The sequence below is a fragment of the Nerophis ophidion genome, linkage group LG21 (assembly GCF_033978795.1).
Source record: "Nerophis ophidion isolate RoL-2023_Sa linkage group LG21, RoL_Noph_v1.0, whole genome shotgun sequence".
Lineage (NCBI taxonomy): Eukaryota > Metazoa > Chordata > Actinopteri > Syngnathiformes > Syngnathidae > Nerophis > Nerophis ophidion.
The window spans coordinates 42,209,906-42,225,443 of record NC_084631.1 but is presented as its reverse complement, the minus strand read 5'-3'; the positions used below and the strand labels follow the sequence as shown (position 1 = coordinate 42,225,443).

The 15,538-nt window shown below is 39.9% G+C and overlaps 1 protein-coding gene across 3 annotated transcripts in view; it reads left to right on the top strand.

Moving 5' to 3' along the window:
* Positions 1-15,538, top strand: part of col22a1 (collagen, type XXII, alpha 1) — a 109,833-nt gene that overhangs the window by 41,607 nt on the left and 52,688 nt on the right. For all 3 annotated transcript variants that reach the window (XM_061882639.1, XM_061882638.1, XM_061882640.1), the window contains 8 exons: positions 3,466-3,519; positions 3,594-3,638; positions 11,297-11,350; positions 11,890-11,943; positions 12,268-12,303; positions 12,426-12,455; positions 14,003-14,056; positions 15,428-15,481. In XM_061882639.1, coding sequence (XP_061738623.1) covers positions 3,466-3,519; positions 3,594-3,638; positions 11,297-11,350; positions 11,890-11,943; positions 12,268-12,303; positions 12,426-12,455; positions 14,003-14,056; positions 15,428-15,481 — 381 coding nt within the window. The remainder of the gene's footprint in view (positions 1-3,465; positions 3,520-3,593; positions 3,639-11,296; positions 11,351-11,889; positions 11,944-12,267; positions 12,304-12,425; positions 12,456-14,002; positions 14,057-15,427; positions 15,482-15,538) is intronic.

Sequence of the window (15,538 nt, the reverse complement as noted above, 5' to 3'; positions counted from 1 at the left end):
GAAATGTGGACTCGTCAGACCACAGAACACTTTTCCACTTTGCATCAGTCCATCTTAGATGATCTCGGGCCCAGCCAAGCCGGCAGCGTTCCTTGGTGTTGTTGATAAATGAGTTTTGGTTTGCATAGCAGAGTTTTAACTTGCACTTACAGATGTAGCAACCAACTGTAGTCACTGACAGTGGTTTTATGAAGTGTTCCTGAGCCCATGTGGTGATATTGTTTAGCCACTGATGTCGGTTTTTGATGCAGTACCGCCTGAGGGGACAAAGGTCCGTAATATCATTGCTTACGTGCAGTGATTTCTCCAGATTCTCTGAACCTTTTGATGATTTTACGGACCATAGATGGTAAAATCCCTAAAGTCCTTGCAATAGCTCGTTGAGAAATGTTGTTCTAAAACTGTTTGACAATTTGACTACAACTTGATGACCCTCACCCCATTCTTGTTTGTGAATTACTTAGCATTTCATGTAAGCTGCTTTTATACCCAATCATGGCACCCACCTGTTCCCAATTAGCCTGCACACCTGTAAATTGTTCCAAATAAGATTTTGATGAGCATTTCTCGACTTTATCAGTATTTATTGCCACCTTGCCCAACTTCTTTGTCACGTGTTGCTGGCATCAAATTCTAAAGTTAATGATTATTTGCACACAAAAAAATGTTTATCAGTTTAAACATCAAATATGTTGTCTTTGTAGCATATTCAACTGAATATGGGTTGAAAGTGATTTGCAAATCATTGTATTCCGTTTATATTTACATCTAGCACAATTTCCCAACTCATATGGAAACGGGGTTTGTAAAAACACATCTTCGAATGGAAGGAAAAAAGAATTCACTTCATTTAAATACCTTATTTTAAGATAAAACACAACTTGTAGGAATGTTACAAAATTCAGTCATTTCACTTGCACAAGTTGATGCTAATTAGGCGGTTTTGACTTCGCTATTACTTAGCATCAAGCCAAGCAGCTGTGGGTGCGTCTACATATCTACATGTTATGTGTCTACATGTTATGTATCTACATGTACACAGCAGGGGAGCTGGTTTATTTATGAGAGTAATGTGACGTCAGTCAGTCAGTGAGTGAGTGGGTGAGGAAAGAGAGAGAGATGTAGCGAGTGTACTGCGCAGTAGAGTGATGAACGGGTCCGGTTGTGTCCTGCAAAACTAGAAATAAAGCTTTTGTCACAAAGCGGCGGCCTCGTCTTTTAGACCCGAAAGCGGAGCTTAGCAGACCCATTGTAAAGTGAAGGGTTTTACACCCCCAAGGAAAAAAATCTGTCCCGGAAGGAACGTCTGCCCTGTGCTTCTCAACTACGGTCTGCACAGGAGTAGAACTGCAGGACAGGTGTAAAAACTACATTATTACCTGTCACTCTTTATAGCTCCTTGTGCAGATGTGAATGTTCAATATTTAAATGTTTACTAAGTTTGAAGCAAAGGTGCCAATACTAATCACCACATTTGGCGAGGGTGTTTTCAAGCAACACTTGAGGCGTGGTGCTACCTTGTTTAAAGTCTCACCTTTATTGTTAGTTTTGCAGTCCAAACACCTCCATATTGTACTTGACACCGTCTTTATTTACCAGTAGAATTGTAATTTTTGTTGTTTGTTTTGCAGTCCAAATACCTCCATATTGTACTGCACACACTCTTTATTAACCAGTAGAACTGTAGTTTTTTTGCACTTTGTATGTGTGTTTTGACACACTCAACATCATGCGCTCGGCTCTGTAATCACCGGCGCACAGCAGCATTCAAATAAAAGAACGATACCGATATTTTTCAAAGGCAGTAGAGTCCCGATTGCAATTCATTAGTATCGCGCTACTTTATTAGTACCGGTATACAGCTCTTTTGAATCTTTTCCCCGGATTCTTACCTCAGCTTAATAAAGAGATTGAATGTGTTTCAATGGTTGTTGTATCTTCTTGTCAACAAACGGGGTATTGTTTGGATGGCAAGTTTGTCACTTCAGTCATTGACTTGTTTAATATTCCCATTGTGTACGTGTGTATGTTGTCTGCTGTGTCGCAGTGTGATAGTGCCTCTTTCTGTTTGATATCAAGTTTATATTAGTGCGGTGCTGCTTGTTGCTTTCACCAGTAAAAAGATATTTCCTGCATTGAACTTGCTGCACTTATGACAATGTCTTGTTGTCGACATAACCCCATCAAAACATTACATCAAGTTGTCGCTAATGTTGTTCTAACGCAGTGGTTCTCAACCTTTTTTCAGTGATGTACCCCCTTTAAACATTTTTTTAATTCAAGTACCTCCTAATCAGTGGAAAGCATTTCTGGTTGAAAAAAAGAGATAAAGAAGTAAAATACAGCACTATGTCATCAGTTTCTGATTTATTAAATTGTATAACGGTGCAAAATGTTGTATTTGTAGTGGTCTTTCTTGAACTATTTAGAAAAAAAGATATAGAAATAACTAAAAAACTTGTTAAAAAAATAAACAAGTGATTCAATTTTAAATAAAGATTTCTACACAATCATTAACTTAAAGTGCCCTCTTTGGGGATTGTAATAGAGATCCATCTGGATTCATCAACTTCATTCTAAACATGTCTTCACAAAAAAATACATCTTTAACATCAATATTTCTGGAACATGTCTACAAAAAATCCAGCTGTCAACACTGAATATTGCATTGTTGTATTTCTTTTTCACAGTTTATGAACTTACATTCACATTTTGTTGAATTATTATTCAATAAATATATTTATAAAGGATTTTTGAATTGTTGCTATTTTTAGAATCTTTTAAAAAAATCTCACATACCCCTTGGCATACCTTCAAGTACCCCCAGGGGTAAGCGTACCCCCATTTGAGAACCACTATTCTAACGGACCTAAAAGTAATTAATTAGATTACGATGCTATGAGCACAGTCATTATGAACACTGATAATCATAAATGTATGAGCCCTGGCTTATTGTATTGTTTCAATATTGGACAATACTCAAGCTCAAAAATCAGAACCGACAGAGAATAAATTGGTATCAGGACATCTTTATTTTATATTATATGCTCACAATTCTTTTTATCAATGAAAAACGATTTAATCAGATTTTCAATCACATTTCTTTTGTAGTCTTTCATCACAAGTGCCTCAAAGGGCTTCACAAAGCACAACTCTCAATGATCTGAACCCACGTCACGTTTTCTGTAATTGATGAAAAGTTGTTTTACAATGTACGGAAAGAACGATTTAATTGCTAGTTAACCAAAAATATTACTTTATTAAATAATATATTTTCTGTTATTAGATTTTCTGTCATTTATTTACTGTCATTTGTTACATCTCCTACAATAAATTGGTCCATTGGGTCCCGTAATGAAGGCTCCTGTGACCCTAATGAGGATAACCGGTAAAGAAAATGGAAGCATGGGTGCAGTAATGACAATAACACATAATCACATAAATATCTCCATTTGTACATTTCAGGGAATTCAAGGTGATACAGGATATGCAGGGTCACCTGGACCAAAAGGTGTCAGTGTGAGTGTCTTCTGTACATCCACCCTGTGCTGACTTGGTTGTATTTATTCCTCACTCATTGTTCTCTCCCACAGGGCGACCGGGGAATAAAGGGTGAAAAGGGAACGACGGGACCCAGCGTAAGTGATACCATGACCAAACCTTTCTTTGTATGCAAAATGTCAACATGCTTTTTTTATGATGCTTAGCAAAGCCTACTAGTCTTGATTTTTTTAAACTAAAATGTCCTCAGTGGATGTACACGGGACCGTATATAACTAAGGCAGGTCAGAGGTGGTATGTCCACAAGGACGTTTTACTTCATAGAGCTTTAACAGCAAGTATTCAAGCACCTCTGCTCTCAAGAGTCGAGTTAACAAGTTTGTGTTCATAAACCGCATCATTTTATTGTTTTATTTGCACACACAGAGAAAGAGATAAATAACAATATACGTAATGGTGCCCATTTTGTGGATGGCGAGCTAGCGGTGGATGGTGGAGGGTGTGTCAGTCCATCGGCAGCCAGGCATTAAAAATATACACCTAAAAATGAGCGATCATCAATCTTTAATACGACGTCACTTGATTGACATTCACGGCACCCGAGGGTCTTGTGAGATGACGCTTGCTGCTGCCAGATCATTGTTAAGAAAAAATTACCGACAAGAAGACGAGAAACACTTTTTATTTGAACAGACTCTCGCGCCATACCTGCCGTCAAAACTCTAAAGTCTGACTGCGCAGTTCCTGTCTTCACAATAAAAGCGCTGCTTCATCCTGCCTGCGCTGACAAATTAAGAGTCTCAGAAAGTTGGATGGCACCAGCAAGCAAGCTCTAATGTATTGCTTGTAAAGTGTATAGAAAGGAGTATGAAAGCTGGAGAAACAAACATAACCACTTTCATGTGGTATTGAACAGACAGGAGGACTTTGTTTCTCGTCCATTTGAAAATGTGGACGTTATCATCACTACTGTCTAAGGGTGTAACGTGTATATGTATTGAACCGTTTCGGTACTGGGATTTCCGTTCAGTTCGAAGGTGTACCGAACGAGTTTCCACACGGACATACTAAGAAGCGTACCGCATGTTGTGTGAACAATGCACATCGAGGCACAACACACAGCATGCTAGCAGCGACTGGACTACGATAGACTGACCATACCTCTTCTTTTCACCGGATATGTCCTCTTTTGCGGGGCTGTCCGGGTGGAGTTTCTTAAATGCCTCAAATATCCGGCATTTTAAGTTAGGGTTGCGTGTATTTTAAATGTACGTTCGGGGTTAAGGGGTTAAAAACAAAACAAATTGTGCACACAGCAGCATTCATGAGGGAGGGGCGGAGACAGAGAGAGTGAGAGAGTTATGATAAACGTGCATGCGTCGCCAGGCTCTGCTTTTTACCCATAGATTTATCACATTTTATTCTTTATTATCTATACCAGGGATGTCAAAACAGTGCCCCGGAAGCCATTTGCGGCCCACAGCTAATGTATTAAAGGCCCACGGCACATTCTAAAAATACTATTAAAATAAACAAAAACATAAACAAAAGTGAAATAAAAAAGCTTAAAGGCTAAATGTAATTTAGAAAAAGTTGCAACGTTAACTAATAAGAAAAAAAGCATTTTTTTTTTTCCTTTCAAACTGTCTTGCTCTAAACATAATATTGAATCAAAATCAATGTTATTATGAATTATTGACCTATCCAAGGTTCCCATTACTTCACATCAAATATTCCACTAAGAAAAATATTTTTGGTGGAAAATTTTGCAAATTTGGTAAATAAATAACCAAAAAATTTATATTTTGTTGTTTTCTTACTGTATCAAAAATGAGCCGAACCGTGACCTCTAAACCGAGGTACGTACCGAACCGAAATATTTGTGTAGCGTTACACCCCTACTACTGTCTGATTCCAATCAATGCTAGTCATCACAATCATACCAACTTATATTCTGGTCTACATGAAAGAAAGGAATGTAAAACATGCTTGTATTAGCATTAAACACCTTTTAACTTGTTAACCTCTCTTTTATAAATGAATCAATATAAATGATACTGTATATATGAATGAAGTAGATCCCTTCCACTTGGTACATTCAGAAGTAGCTCACCTGCAGAAAAAGTGTGGGCCCCCCAAGATGTAAAGCAAAAATATGTGCGGGACAGGTTAAGAGGACGCTAAGGTCTTGCAAAGACACATGCCCCAAAACGTCACAATTTAAACAGCAACAAAAAAATAAAATAAAACATTAATAAGATGAGGTGGTTCGGGCATCAGTATGCCACCTGAACGCCTCCCTGGGAATGCCCCGAGAACCCCCGGGAGGACCTGAACGAAATGGCTGGAGAGAGAGAAGCCCTCGTGACCTCACCTTAGATAAGCGGAAGTACATGGATGGATGGATAAAACAAAATAGCAAACATCAATATCACATCTCCAAAGTAGGTGTCCCCTGTATTTGAGCGTACAATTCTTAGTTAATGTTCTACATACTGATAGAACAATGTTAAACATTTTTCACGGGGGAAAATTTCACCTCCTTAAACCCCCCTAAAAAAAATGTGCACATTTTCTTTGCATCAAATAATTGTTTTTTTGGTGAATACAATATGCCACAGTATTTTTGTTTCAAATGTCAAAATTTCGTTATTTGATGTGATGTCCTTTGCAGTGGACACATGTTTCTAGTGAATAATCATATTTTCTATTACAGTATGAATATCAAACCTTATGATGAATAGTATGCAAGTAGTAGTTTCTTTTATTTAACAAGTATTTTTACATTCTACAATTGTGCAATGAAAAGAGACGGCTTTTAGCCGCAAATAGTGTTGCTCTAATATGTCTCCTCCAACCCGGGACGTCACGCGCACACGTCATCATTCCGCGCCATTTTCAACAAGAAACTTTGCGGGAAATTTAAAATTGTAATTTCGTAAACTAAACCGACCATATTGGCATGTGTTGTAATGTTAATATTTCATCATTGATATATAAACTATCAGATTGCGTGGTCGCTAGTTGTGGCTTTCAGTAGGCCTTTAACACTTTTACGAGTGGGGTATTTTTTGGATCTCTAAGAATTTTAGTGCTATCTTTTTTTTTTTTCAAACTGTCATTGTCACTGTCACTGACTGATAAGGCACATCAAAATAAAAACCGAGTAAAAAGCAGCTTCTGGCCAAGGTCTACAGCCACCATCATTCAGCTGGCAAGAGGACTATGTGATGGACAGTACTTTTACAATGTGTATGTGTCACATTTAGGGTTGCACATAAAAAAAAAAAGAAGCTATTTTATTGGTTTTAAAAATGAAAAAAATATCAAAATGGCTGCCAAGTGTTTCGATACTGTATTTCGGTAAGTTTGGACACCCCTGGTATAGACATACATTCATCCATCCATCCATCTTCTTCCGCTTATCCGAGGTCGGGTCGCGGGGGCAACAGCCTAAGCAGGGAAACCCAGACTTCCCTTTCCCCAGCCACTTCGTCTAGCTCTTCCCGGGGGATCCCGAGGCGTTCCCAGGCCAGCCGGGAGACATAGTCTTCCCAACGTGTCCTTGGTCTTCCCCGTGGCCTCCTACCGGTTGGACGTGCCCTAAACACCTCCCTAGGGAGGCGTTCGGGTGGCATCCTGACCAGATGCCCGAACCACCTCATCTGGCTCCTCTCCATGTGGAGGAGCAGCGGCTTTACTTTGAGTTCCTCCCGGATGGCAGAGCTTCTCACCCTATCTCTAAGGGAGAGACCCAAACTCATTTGGGCCGCTTGTACCCGTGATCTTATCCTTTCGGTCATGACCATAGGTGAGGATGGGAACGTAGATCGACCGGTAAATTGAGAGCTTTGCCTTCCGGCTCAGCTCCTTCTTCACCACAACGGATCGGTACAACGTCCGCATTACTGAAGACGCCGCACCGATCCGCCTGTCGATCTCACGATCCACTCTTCCCCCACTCGTGAACAAGACTCATAGGTACTTGAACTCCTCCACTTGGGGCAGGGTCTCCTCCCCAACCTGGAGATGGCACTCTACCCTTTTCCGGGCAAGAACCATGGACTCGGACTTGGAGGTGCTGATTCTCATTCCGGTCGCTTCACACTCGGCTGCAAACCGATCCAGTGAGAGCTGAAAATCCCGGTCAGATGAAGCCATCAGGACCACATCATCTGCAAAAAGCAGAGACCTAATCCTGCGGTCACCAAACCGGAACCCCTCAACGCCTTGACTGCGCCTAGAAATTCTGTCCATAAAAGTTATGAACAGAATCGGTGACAAAGGACAGCGTTGGCGGAGTCCAACCCTCACTGGAAATGTGTTCGACTTACTGCCGGCAATGCGGACCACGCTCTGGCACTGATCGTACAGGGAGCGGACCGCCACAATAAGACAGTCCGATACCCCATACTCTCTGAGCACTCCCCACAGGACTTCCCGAGGGACACGGTCGAATGCCTTCTCCAAGTCCACAACATACATTGAGAAGGGAATTTAAAATTCAGTCATGTGTTTCGTTGTTGTGGGAGAACAACTTTTCATAGTGGGAACAACTTTCTGATTCTGCAAAAAGTGTCAGGCTAGATATGAGGATGTTATTAGGTAAAGAAAGACCTTCACTCTGTGAGAACATTCCTCTTCTGAGGGTCATAATGCTCCAAACAGATGTGACTTCTTTCTTTCTCCTCATTTCCCGTCTGGACTCGTGTGGGGGCTCATTTTGGCAAAAGTAAAGCAGTGGAAGTCTTCTTGACGTCTTGTGAAAGTCATCACCTTTTTCAACCTCCTGAGAACCGCCGTCGTTCTCGGCAGTGGACATTTGTGTTTTGCATGTGGAACTCTGACAGACTGACACTGATGTCCACTACAGAGGACGCAGGTTCTACGGAGGTTGCGTAGATGTGAGGTGAAGGTGAAGGGCGACGTGTCATCATAGTAGCCAAACCATTCATAAAGAAAGAATGATTACTTTGCCACATGTGCAACAGGTCCTTGTCATGCTGAAATCTCATCATCGTTCTACACAGCCTTTTTACTGCTAGTCAGCAATTTCCTGCAGGTCACGAGTAGTCAATTACTCGTGATGAAGTCACCCACATGACCTCTATGCTCCATGAAGGCTGTGAGACATTTGTTGGTACAGTCCTTACTGAAAAGTGACTTGTTTTGAAGGCAAAGTGGAGCTAAAGTGAGGGGTGTCCTAATCCCACATTGATATTGGTCCCATATCAGCAAAGAAAGCAATGTATCAGATGCATGTCAAATGTGTGATATCATGTCTGATACAAGCATACATAAAATATTTTGTCACATTTCCATTATCAAGCCTTGCGTTGTTTAATGAAAAATAAAAACATTTAAAAAAAATAATTTAATATTAGCAATACAAGCCAATTAATACAAATACAAAAAAGCATGAACATGAAGAAAAAATGGCAATATGGTGATTAGTTTGTACTGTGGTATATCGATATCAGATATTTGTTTAGTATCAGACAAAAAACTAATATCACATAACATGTCAAATTTGTGATATGTGCGATACAAGCAGTCCTGCAGCATGTTTACCTGTGCGATACAAGCACTCCTGCAGCGGGTTTACTTGTGTGTGATATCATATGCGATACAAGCAATCCTGCAGCGGGTTTATTCGTATGTGATATCATGTGCGATACAAGCAGTTCTGCAGCGTGTTTACTTGTGTGTGATATCATGTGCGATATAACTGGCTGTCCAACATACTGATTTGGACAGCATGTTTAACAAAAGTTAAACATGCTAGGCTATAGGTTACTAGAAGCTACACAACAGCTAAGCACATAGTATCCCACAAGCTAGACATACATAATCATTTAACAATATGTCAATATAAACACATTTGTCAATATAGATAAGTATTAAATAATTATAGTTGTACGTTACTTACACATACAAAGTCTCTGAGGCAGAAGTGTATTAAAAAGTATCCAGTAACAAACGTGTCTGCATCATTCAACTTACTGATATTGTGACCGCTAGGTGTTGCGAAAAACAATTACCACTCGACATAATTTTCAAAACGGCGTAAGTTAATAATACAGTGAAACAAGTCAAACAGAGAACAATGATAGATATGGAAAACACCAACTTATTTATTTACTCTACTTAGCATAGCTTTTCTCCCAGTCACTCACACACAAACGTGAGCGTTGTCTTGAATTGGGTTAAAATGCTGTAAAGATATAAAGAACAATCTTATGATTAAAGTTGCAATTCTGTAAATTCGCCCACAGATAAATATGTATAACTATTCTGTGTTTGGGGATGTATACATGTCAGAGCTTTTCTTATTGTCACTCACACAAACCAGTGACCAAGCGGCACCAGTGACGTGCTGTCGGGGAGGCAAGTGAGGCAGTGCCTCACCTTGCCACCAGGTGACTTAACCATGAGATGTTCAAAAACGAAGTGATAAAATAAGTTTGTATATTTATCTTTTGGTCTATGCTTTCTATGTGATTGTGGTGTGGTTACTATATATTTGGACAAATTTCATGGTCAAAATCGCTGAAATTCTGTGTTTCCTGGTGAAAATAATGCGGCAGAAGAGAAGTGAGGCGGACACAGGTGGTGCCTCCATGGCTACACACAAAGTGTATATAGCGTGTGCTTGTTGCCACGGGGAAAAGGGAGGCCATGAGGCAGCAAGTACCTGTGCCTCAAGGTAGGGGGCGATATATTGTCAACTTGCAGTTGAATGCCTCTGCAGTACTCTGACTCGCCACAAGCTAGCAGACACATGTCTCTCCAGCGGAAGCCAGCCTTTTTTTCTTTCTTTTTTTTAAACTGTATTTTTTTAACAAACATGGCATTTTTATTAGAGTAAGCCAACATTTGTGGGTGTTTTGTCAGATGCAAAAATATTGTTTTATAACTTGGAATGAAATTGAATTAAATGAACGTGTCTGCCAATATGGAGGATTATGTACTGTATCCAAGATCAAATACTTCTCTAAACTGGACATTTTAAGACAAAGTTAATGTGACCATACAAATTACATTTTCATGGAGGATAGCTATTAATGCTTCAGATACAAATCAGAATGGTAAGATATACTCACAATACTTCATTTATTTGGTTAAAAGCAAATGGGACCAAAAAGTATTTGATAACAAATTAATCAAATACTTTTTGGACCCATTTATCATATAATATCCGTATAATAACGTTTTTATGAAAGCGAATAACTCCCTTTTTCCCCCTGTTATTCTAATGTGCAACCTAAATCAACAATGACTAGTGCTGCACATATGAATTTAAGTAAAAAAGAAAAACTCCAAAAGTATCTATGCCTCACCTGGTGTATATCACTGCACATCACTGAGCGGCACTCTGCTATAAAGTGCTCAATAGTTGTTTGAAAGCTAGCAAACATGATGCTGATCAATAAAGCTAAGTATCATAGAATTTGGATGTCTTTATTTGTCTACCAGATATGTCACTGATTTTAAAAACATAAATCAATCAATTTAGTTTTAAAATACTGGAATTGTTTTCCAAAAAACGAATGACGACGTGTTTTTATAGTTTGCTCGCTCTGATCTGCGGTAAAAATGGCATTGATGGTAAGACTTTAGAGCTCCGTCATTGATGGACACTTCTCCGTGTCGTTAACATTAGCATCAATGCAAATATCAGAGTTGAATGCTGTGATTTGCTACTAAATAAGATAATCATAAACACGGATAAATCTGGCTTTTCACCAGCAGGGAGTGCCCTAGAGCAGGTTATTTCAAAGTTTGTCTCTTTTAGGGGACCGGCGGTTTGGATGGATTTCCTGGAAAACCTGGCGTTCCTGGCAAAGATGTAAGTCTTTGATTCATGTTGTGGTGGAAGTAATAACAATCAATATAAACATAATCAATAGCGCTTTTTCTATTGGTATTTGTATTGCTCCAGTTGTAGTGTAAACATGCTCATTGTCATTTCTATACTATTATTTATTTTACTAACTTTCTTTGCTATGACTTTTACGATCATATTTGTACATATCGTATGTGCTGGTGTTGTTCTATTGTTGTTTGCTGTTGTTGTTTTTGTCTCTCTGTCTAATCCCCCTCTCATCCCCACAATTTCCACCTTTGTCTTCCTTTTTTCTCTCTTTCCATCCCCTCCTGCTCCGGCCCGGCTGCACCAAATGATAATATAAATACATTTAATAAAATCAAATTCAAATAAGGCAACAAGAGAAGTATCCTACACTTCTCTTTTGTGAAGTAAATCTGAACTACCGGTATGGGCATCTACATCAACTATATGATTTGCCTGAGAAGCTGGACAGGACAAAAAAAAAAAACAACAACAAAAAAAGAAATAATAATAATTCAAATAATCATTTTGTTCAGGGTTTGAGGGGACTGACTGGATTTCCTGGGGCCAGCGGGGTGAAAGGTGACAAGGTATGTCCCCCCCACATGTTCTTTGTGAAACATACACATTGCATCATTGTATTTAATGTAGATATAAATCATAAAGAGGCAGTGTGTAATGATGGTGTACACCCAGACACGCCTCCGTGTAGCATCAAAGCAAACAGACTCGCCTTGTCTGTCTGCAATTAGTCACTTTCTACGTCGCCACGCTTCTTTCATGACGTTACACTAAATACACGCTTTCACCCGCGCGATTGATGATGAAATATGAAATATGTCATTATCGCATGGCCTGAGGACAATACAATTGGATTTGTAATACTTTCCCTCTTTCTTGTGGAACTGTCACAGGGGGAGCAGGGAATTCCCGGTTTACCTGGTGATGTGGTAAGTGCCGCCGCTCACACAAAAGAGGATACATAAAAAAGAATCATAGTTTGTCCATCATTCATTTTAGGAATTGTAGTTGTTAAAGATATATATATATTTTCTTTTTTTTTTTCTTTTAGTATCAACAAGAGGGCCTGAGAGGAGAAAAGGTGCAGTATTATTATTGTTATTATAAATTTGCTATTACATTTTATTTTGCTGTGAAGTGTGAAGCTTCTTTTAACTTGAACACAGGAACAAAATGAAGAATAATAACCATGCTTCCACTTCCAAAGTGTTTAAGCGCAGATGTTTTTGCTGTCAAGACTTGACGCTCAAGTCTTTGTACCATAATTGGAGAATAAGGTCTGCTGCTCAGTTTGTGGCTTCACAAAGTGGCAGTTTTTTAATTTTTAAAGCATATTCTACATCTTTGTAGCCTAAATTAGGCATTTTTGAGCGTGAAAACATTTTCAATAAACTACAAATTTTAATTAGTCGGTAGAATCAACCACTGGACGAGACCATGGCTCCTAAAGTCAGGACAGTATGTCCTATTTTCTATTATTATGTCTGTTGTATTGGATTATAAAAGTCTTGATCCAAAGTTGATATCAGTCTAATATCAACAAAAAACCCAGGTTTACAATATATTTGACATAAGAACTGCTATACTAGAACTCGGTTCTGCCCCCGCTAACATCTTTTTTTGCTAGCTTAGTAGACAGATAACATGTTGTCTCCTTTTGAAGGTCTTTACCTCAAAACCCTGAATAAGGTAAACATACACAAAGTATGTCAGTATAACTTACAGGAAATACAAAACATATTTGTGACCTTCTAACATGAAATAAATATATTAAAATAAACATGGGGCTTCACGGTGGCAGAGGGGTTAGTGCGTCTGCCTCACAATACAAAGGTCCTGAGTAGTCCTGGGTTCAAATCCCGGGCTCGGGATCTTTCTGTGTGGAGTTTGCATGTCCTACCCGTGAATGCGTGGGTTCCCTCTGGGTACTCCGGCTTCCTCCCACTTCCAAAGACATGCACCTGGGGATAGGTTGATTGGCAACACTAAATGTGAGTGTGAATGTTGTCTATCTGTGTTGGCCCTGCGATGAGGTGGCGACTTGTCCAGGGTGTACGACGCCTTCTGCTCGATTGTAGCTGAGATAGGCACCAGCGCCCCCTGACCCCAAAGGGAATAAGCGGTAGAAAATGGATGGATGGAAAATAAATATGCTAGCGCAATGCTTATTTAATTGAATTGAACATGCCATTTACTGTACATGCTACTGATTAGCAGTTTTACATGGCAATTTCACCGCCTCCAAATTTGGTAATGAAAACTTCAACTATACTGCACAATACAATCAAACAGCTGCTGTGTAGTAAGTACATTCCTTACAGTATAAACACTTTGTTAGACTCAACCAAAGAAAAGACTTGCACATTCAACTGAATGGCAAAGACTACTTCCTGCAAAGCCTTGATGGTCAAGGCTGCAATATAGGTATCAAATTGGAAGTAAAAAAGTAGATTCATTTTTTTTTTAATGTTCTAGCTATGAAAATATTAAATTCATAACTAATTACTTCTTGGCGACGGACAAACCCAGATAAAATTTATTCCAATAAGCAATTGTTTAACATATTGTCATTTGAATATGCCGTCTGCTTGTGTGTGTCATTGACGTCATTAATTTGACCTCCATTAGGGCGTTGGAGGACCTCCTGGGCCGCCAGGTGCTGATGGCCCACCAGGACCACCTGTAAGTGGAACCTAACATGTCCAGCCCTGCATTGTGCGGACAGCTCTTAAAGGCCTACTGAAAGCCACTACTACCGACCACACAGTCTGATAGTTTATATATCAATGATGAAATATTAACATTGCAACACATGCCAATACGGCCGCTTTAGTTTACTAAATTGTAATTTAAAATTTCGCGCAGAAGTATCATGCTAAAACGTCGCGGTATGATGACGCTTGCGCGTGACGTCACGCATTGTAGAGGACATTTTGGTCCAGCACCGTTCCCAGCTATAAGTCGTGTCTTTTCATCGTATAATTCCAAAGTATTCTGGACATCTGTGTTGCTGAATTTTTTGCAATTTGTTCAATTAATAATGGAGAAGTCAAAGAAGAAAGCTGTAGGTGGGAAGAGGTGTATTGCGGCCGCCTTTAGCAACACAAACACAGCCGGTGTTTCCTTGTTTACATTCCCGAAAGATGATGGTGAAGCTTTACCATGAAACAGAGCGGTCAAGCGAACATGGTAAACCACATGTCAACCGGCAGGTTTCGGTGAGAAAATGGTGGTAATAAGTCGGCTCTTACCGTAGATATGAGCAGAGAGCTTGCGTCGTTCCTCCTGCACCTGTCAAAGAGGCAGCTGCGAACTCTCTTGCCTGTTAGCACCGGCCGCCCCCGACCGTCAGATGCTTCCACCGTGGCGGAAGCATCGGCTGCCTTCGCCTCGTCGAGAAACGTGGCTTCCCTCGGAGACACTGGCAGTCACCACACCCGTGGCCACACCCCTCTAACTTTCAGTTTGTACAGGTACGACCATATAATCTCACTAAAACACTAGTAACACAATAAGCAGATAAGGGATTTTCCAGAATTATCCTAATAAATTTGTCTAATAACATCTGAATCGCTCTGCCGTCTAGTTTTTTTTTTCTTTCTTTCTAGTCCTTCACTCTCACTTTCCTCATCCACAAATCTTTCATCCTCGCTCAAATTAATGGGGAAATCGTCGCTTTCTCGGTCCGAATCGCTCTCGCTGCTGGTGGCCATGATTGTAAACAATGTTCAGATGTGAGGAGCTCCACAACCCGTCTGCTACTTCCGGTACAGGCAAGGCTTTTTTATTAGCGACCAAAAGTTGGGAACTTTATCGTGGATTTTCTCTACTAAATCCTTTCAACAAAAATATGGCGATATCGTGAAATGATCAAGTATGACACAGAGAATGGAGCTGCTATCCCCGATTAAATAAGAACATCTAATTTCAGTAGGTCTTTAAGGCGTCGGGGAGTGAGGTCTACACAACGTACTATCACACGGCTACGTTAGCACAGCCAGCTTAAAGGCAAGAGTTGAAGAAGTATTAATTGTTGCTGTTTTACACCTGCAGGGTCCTCCTGGTCTTCAGGGTCTACCAGGGGAGCCTGGAGAGTTTGGCCAAAGGGTAAGGATCACATTGTTGTATGAAACTCAGCTCCATCTTCCACAAGATGAAACCAAT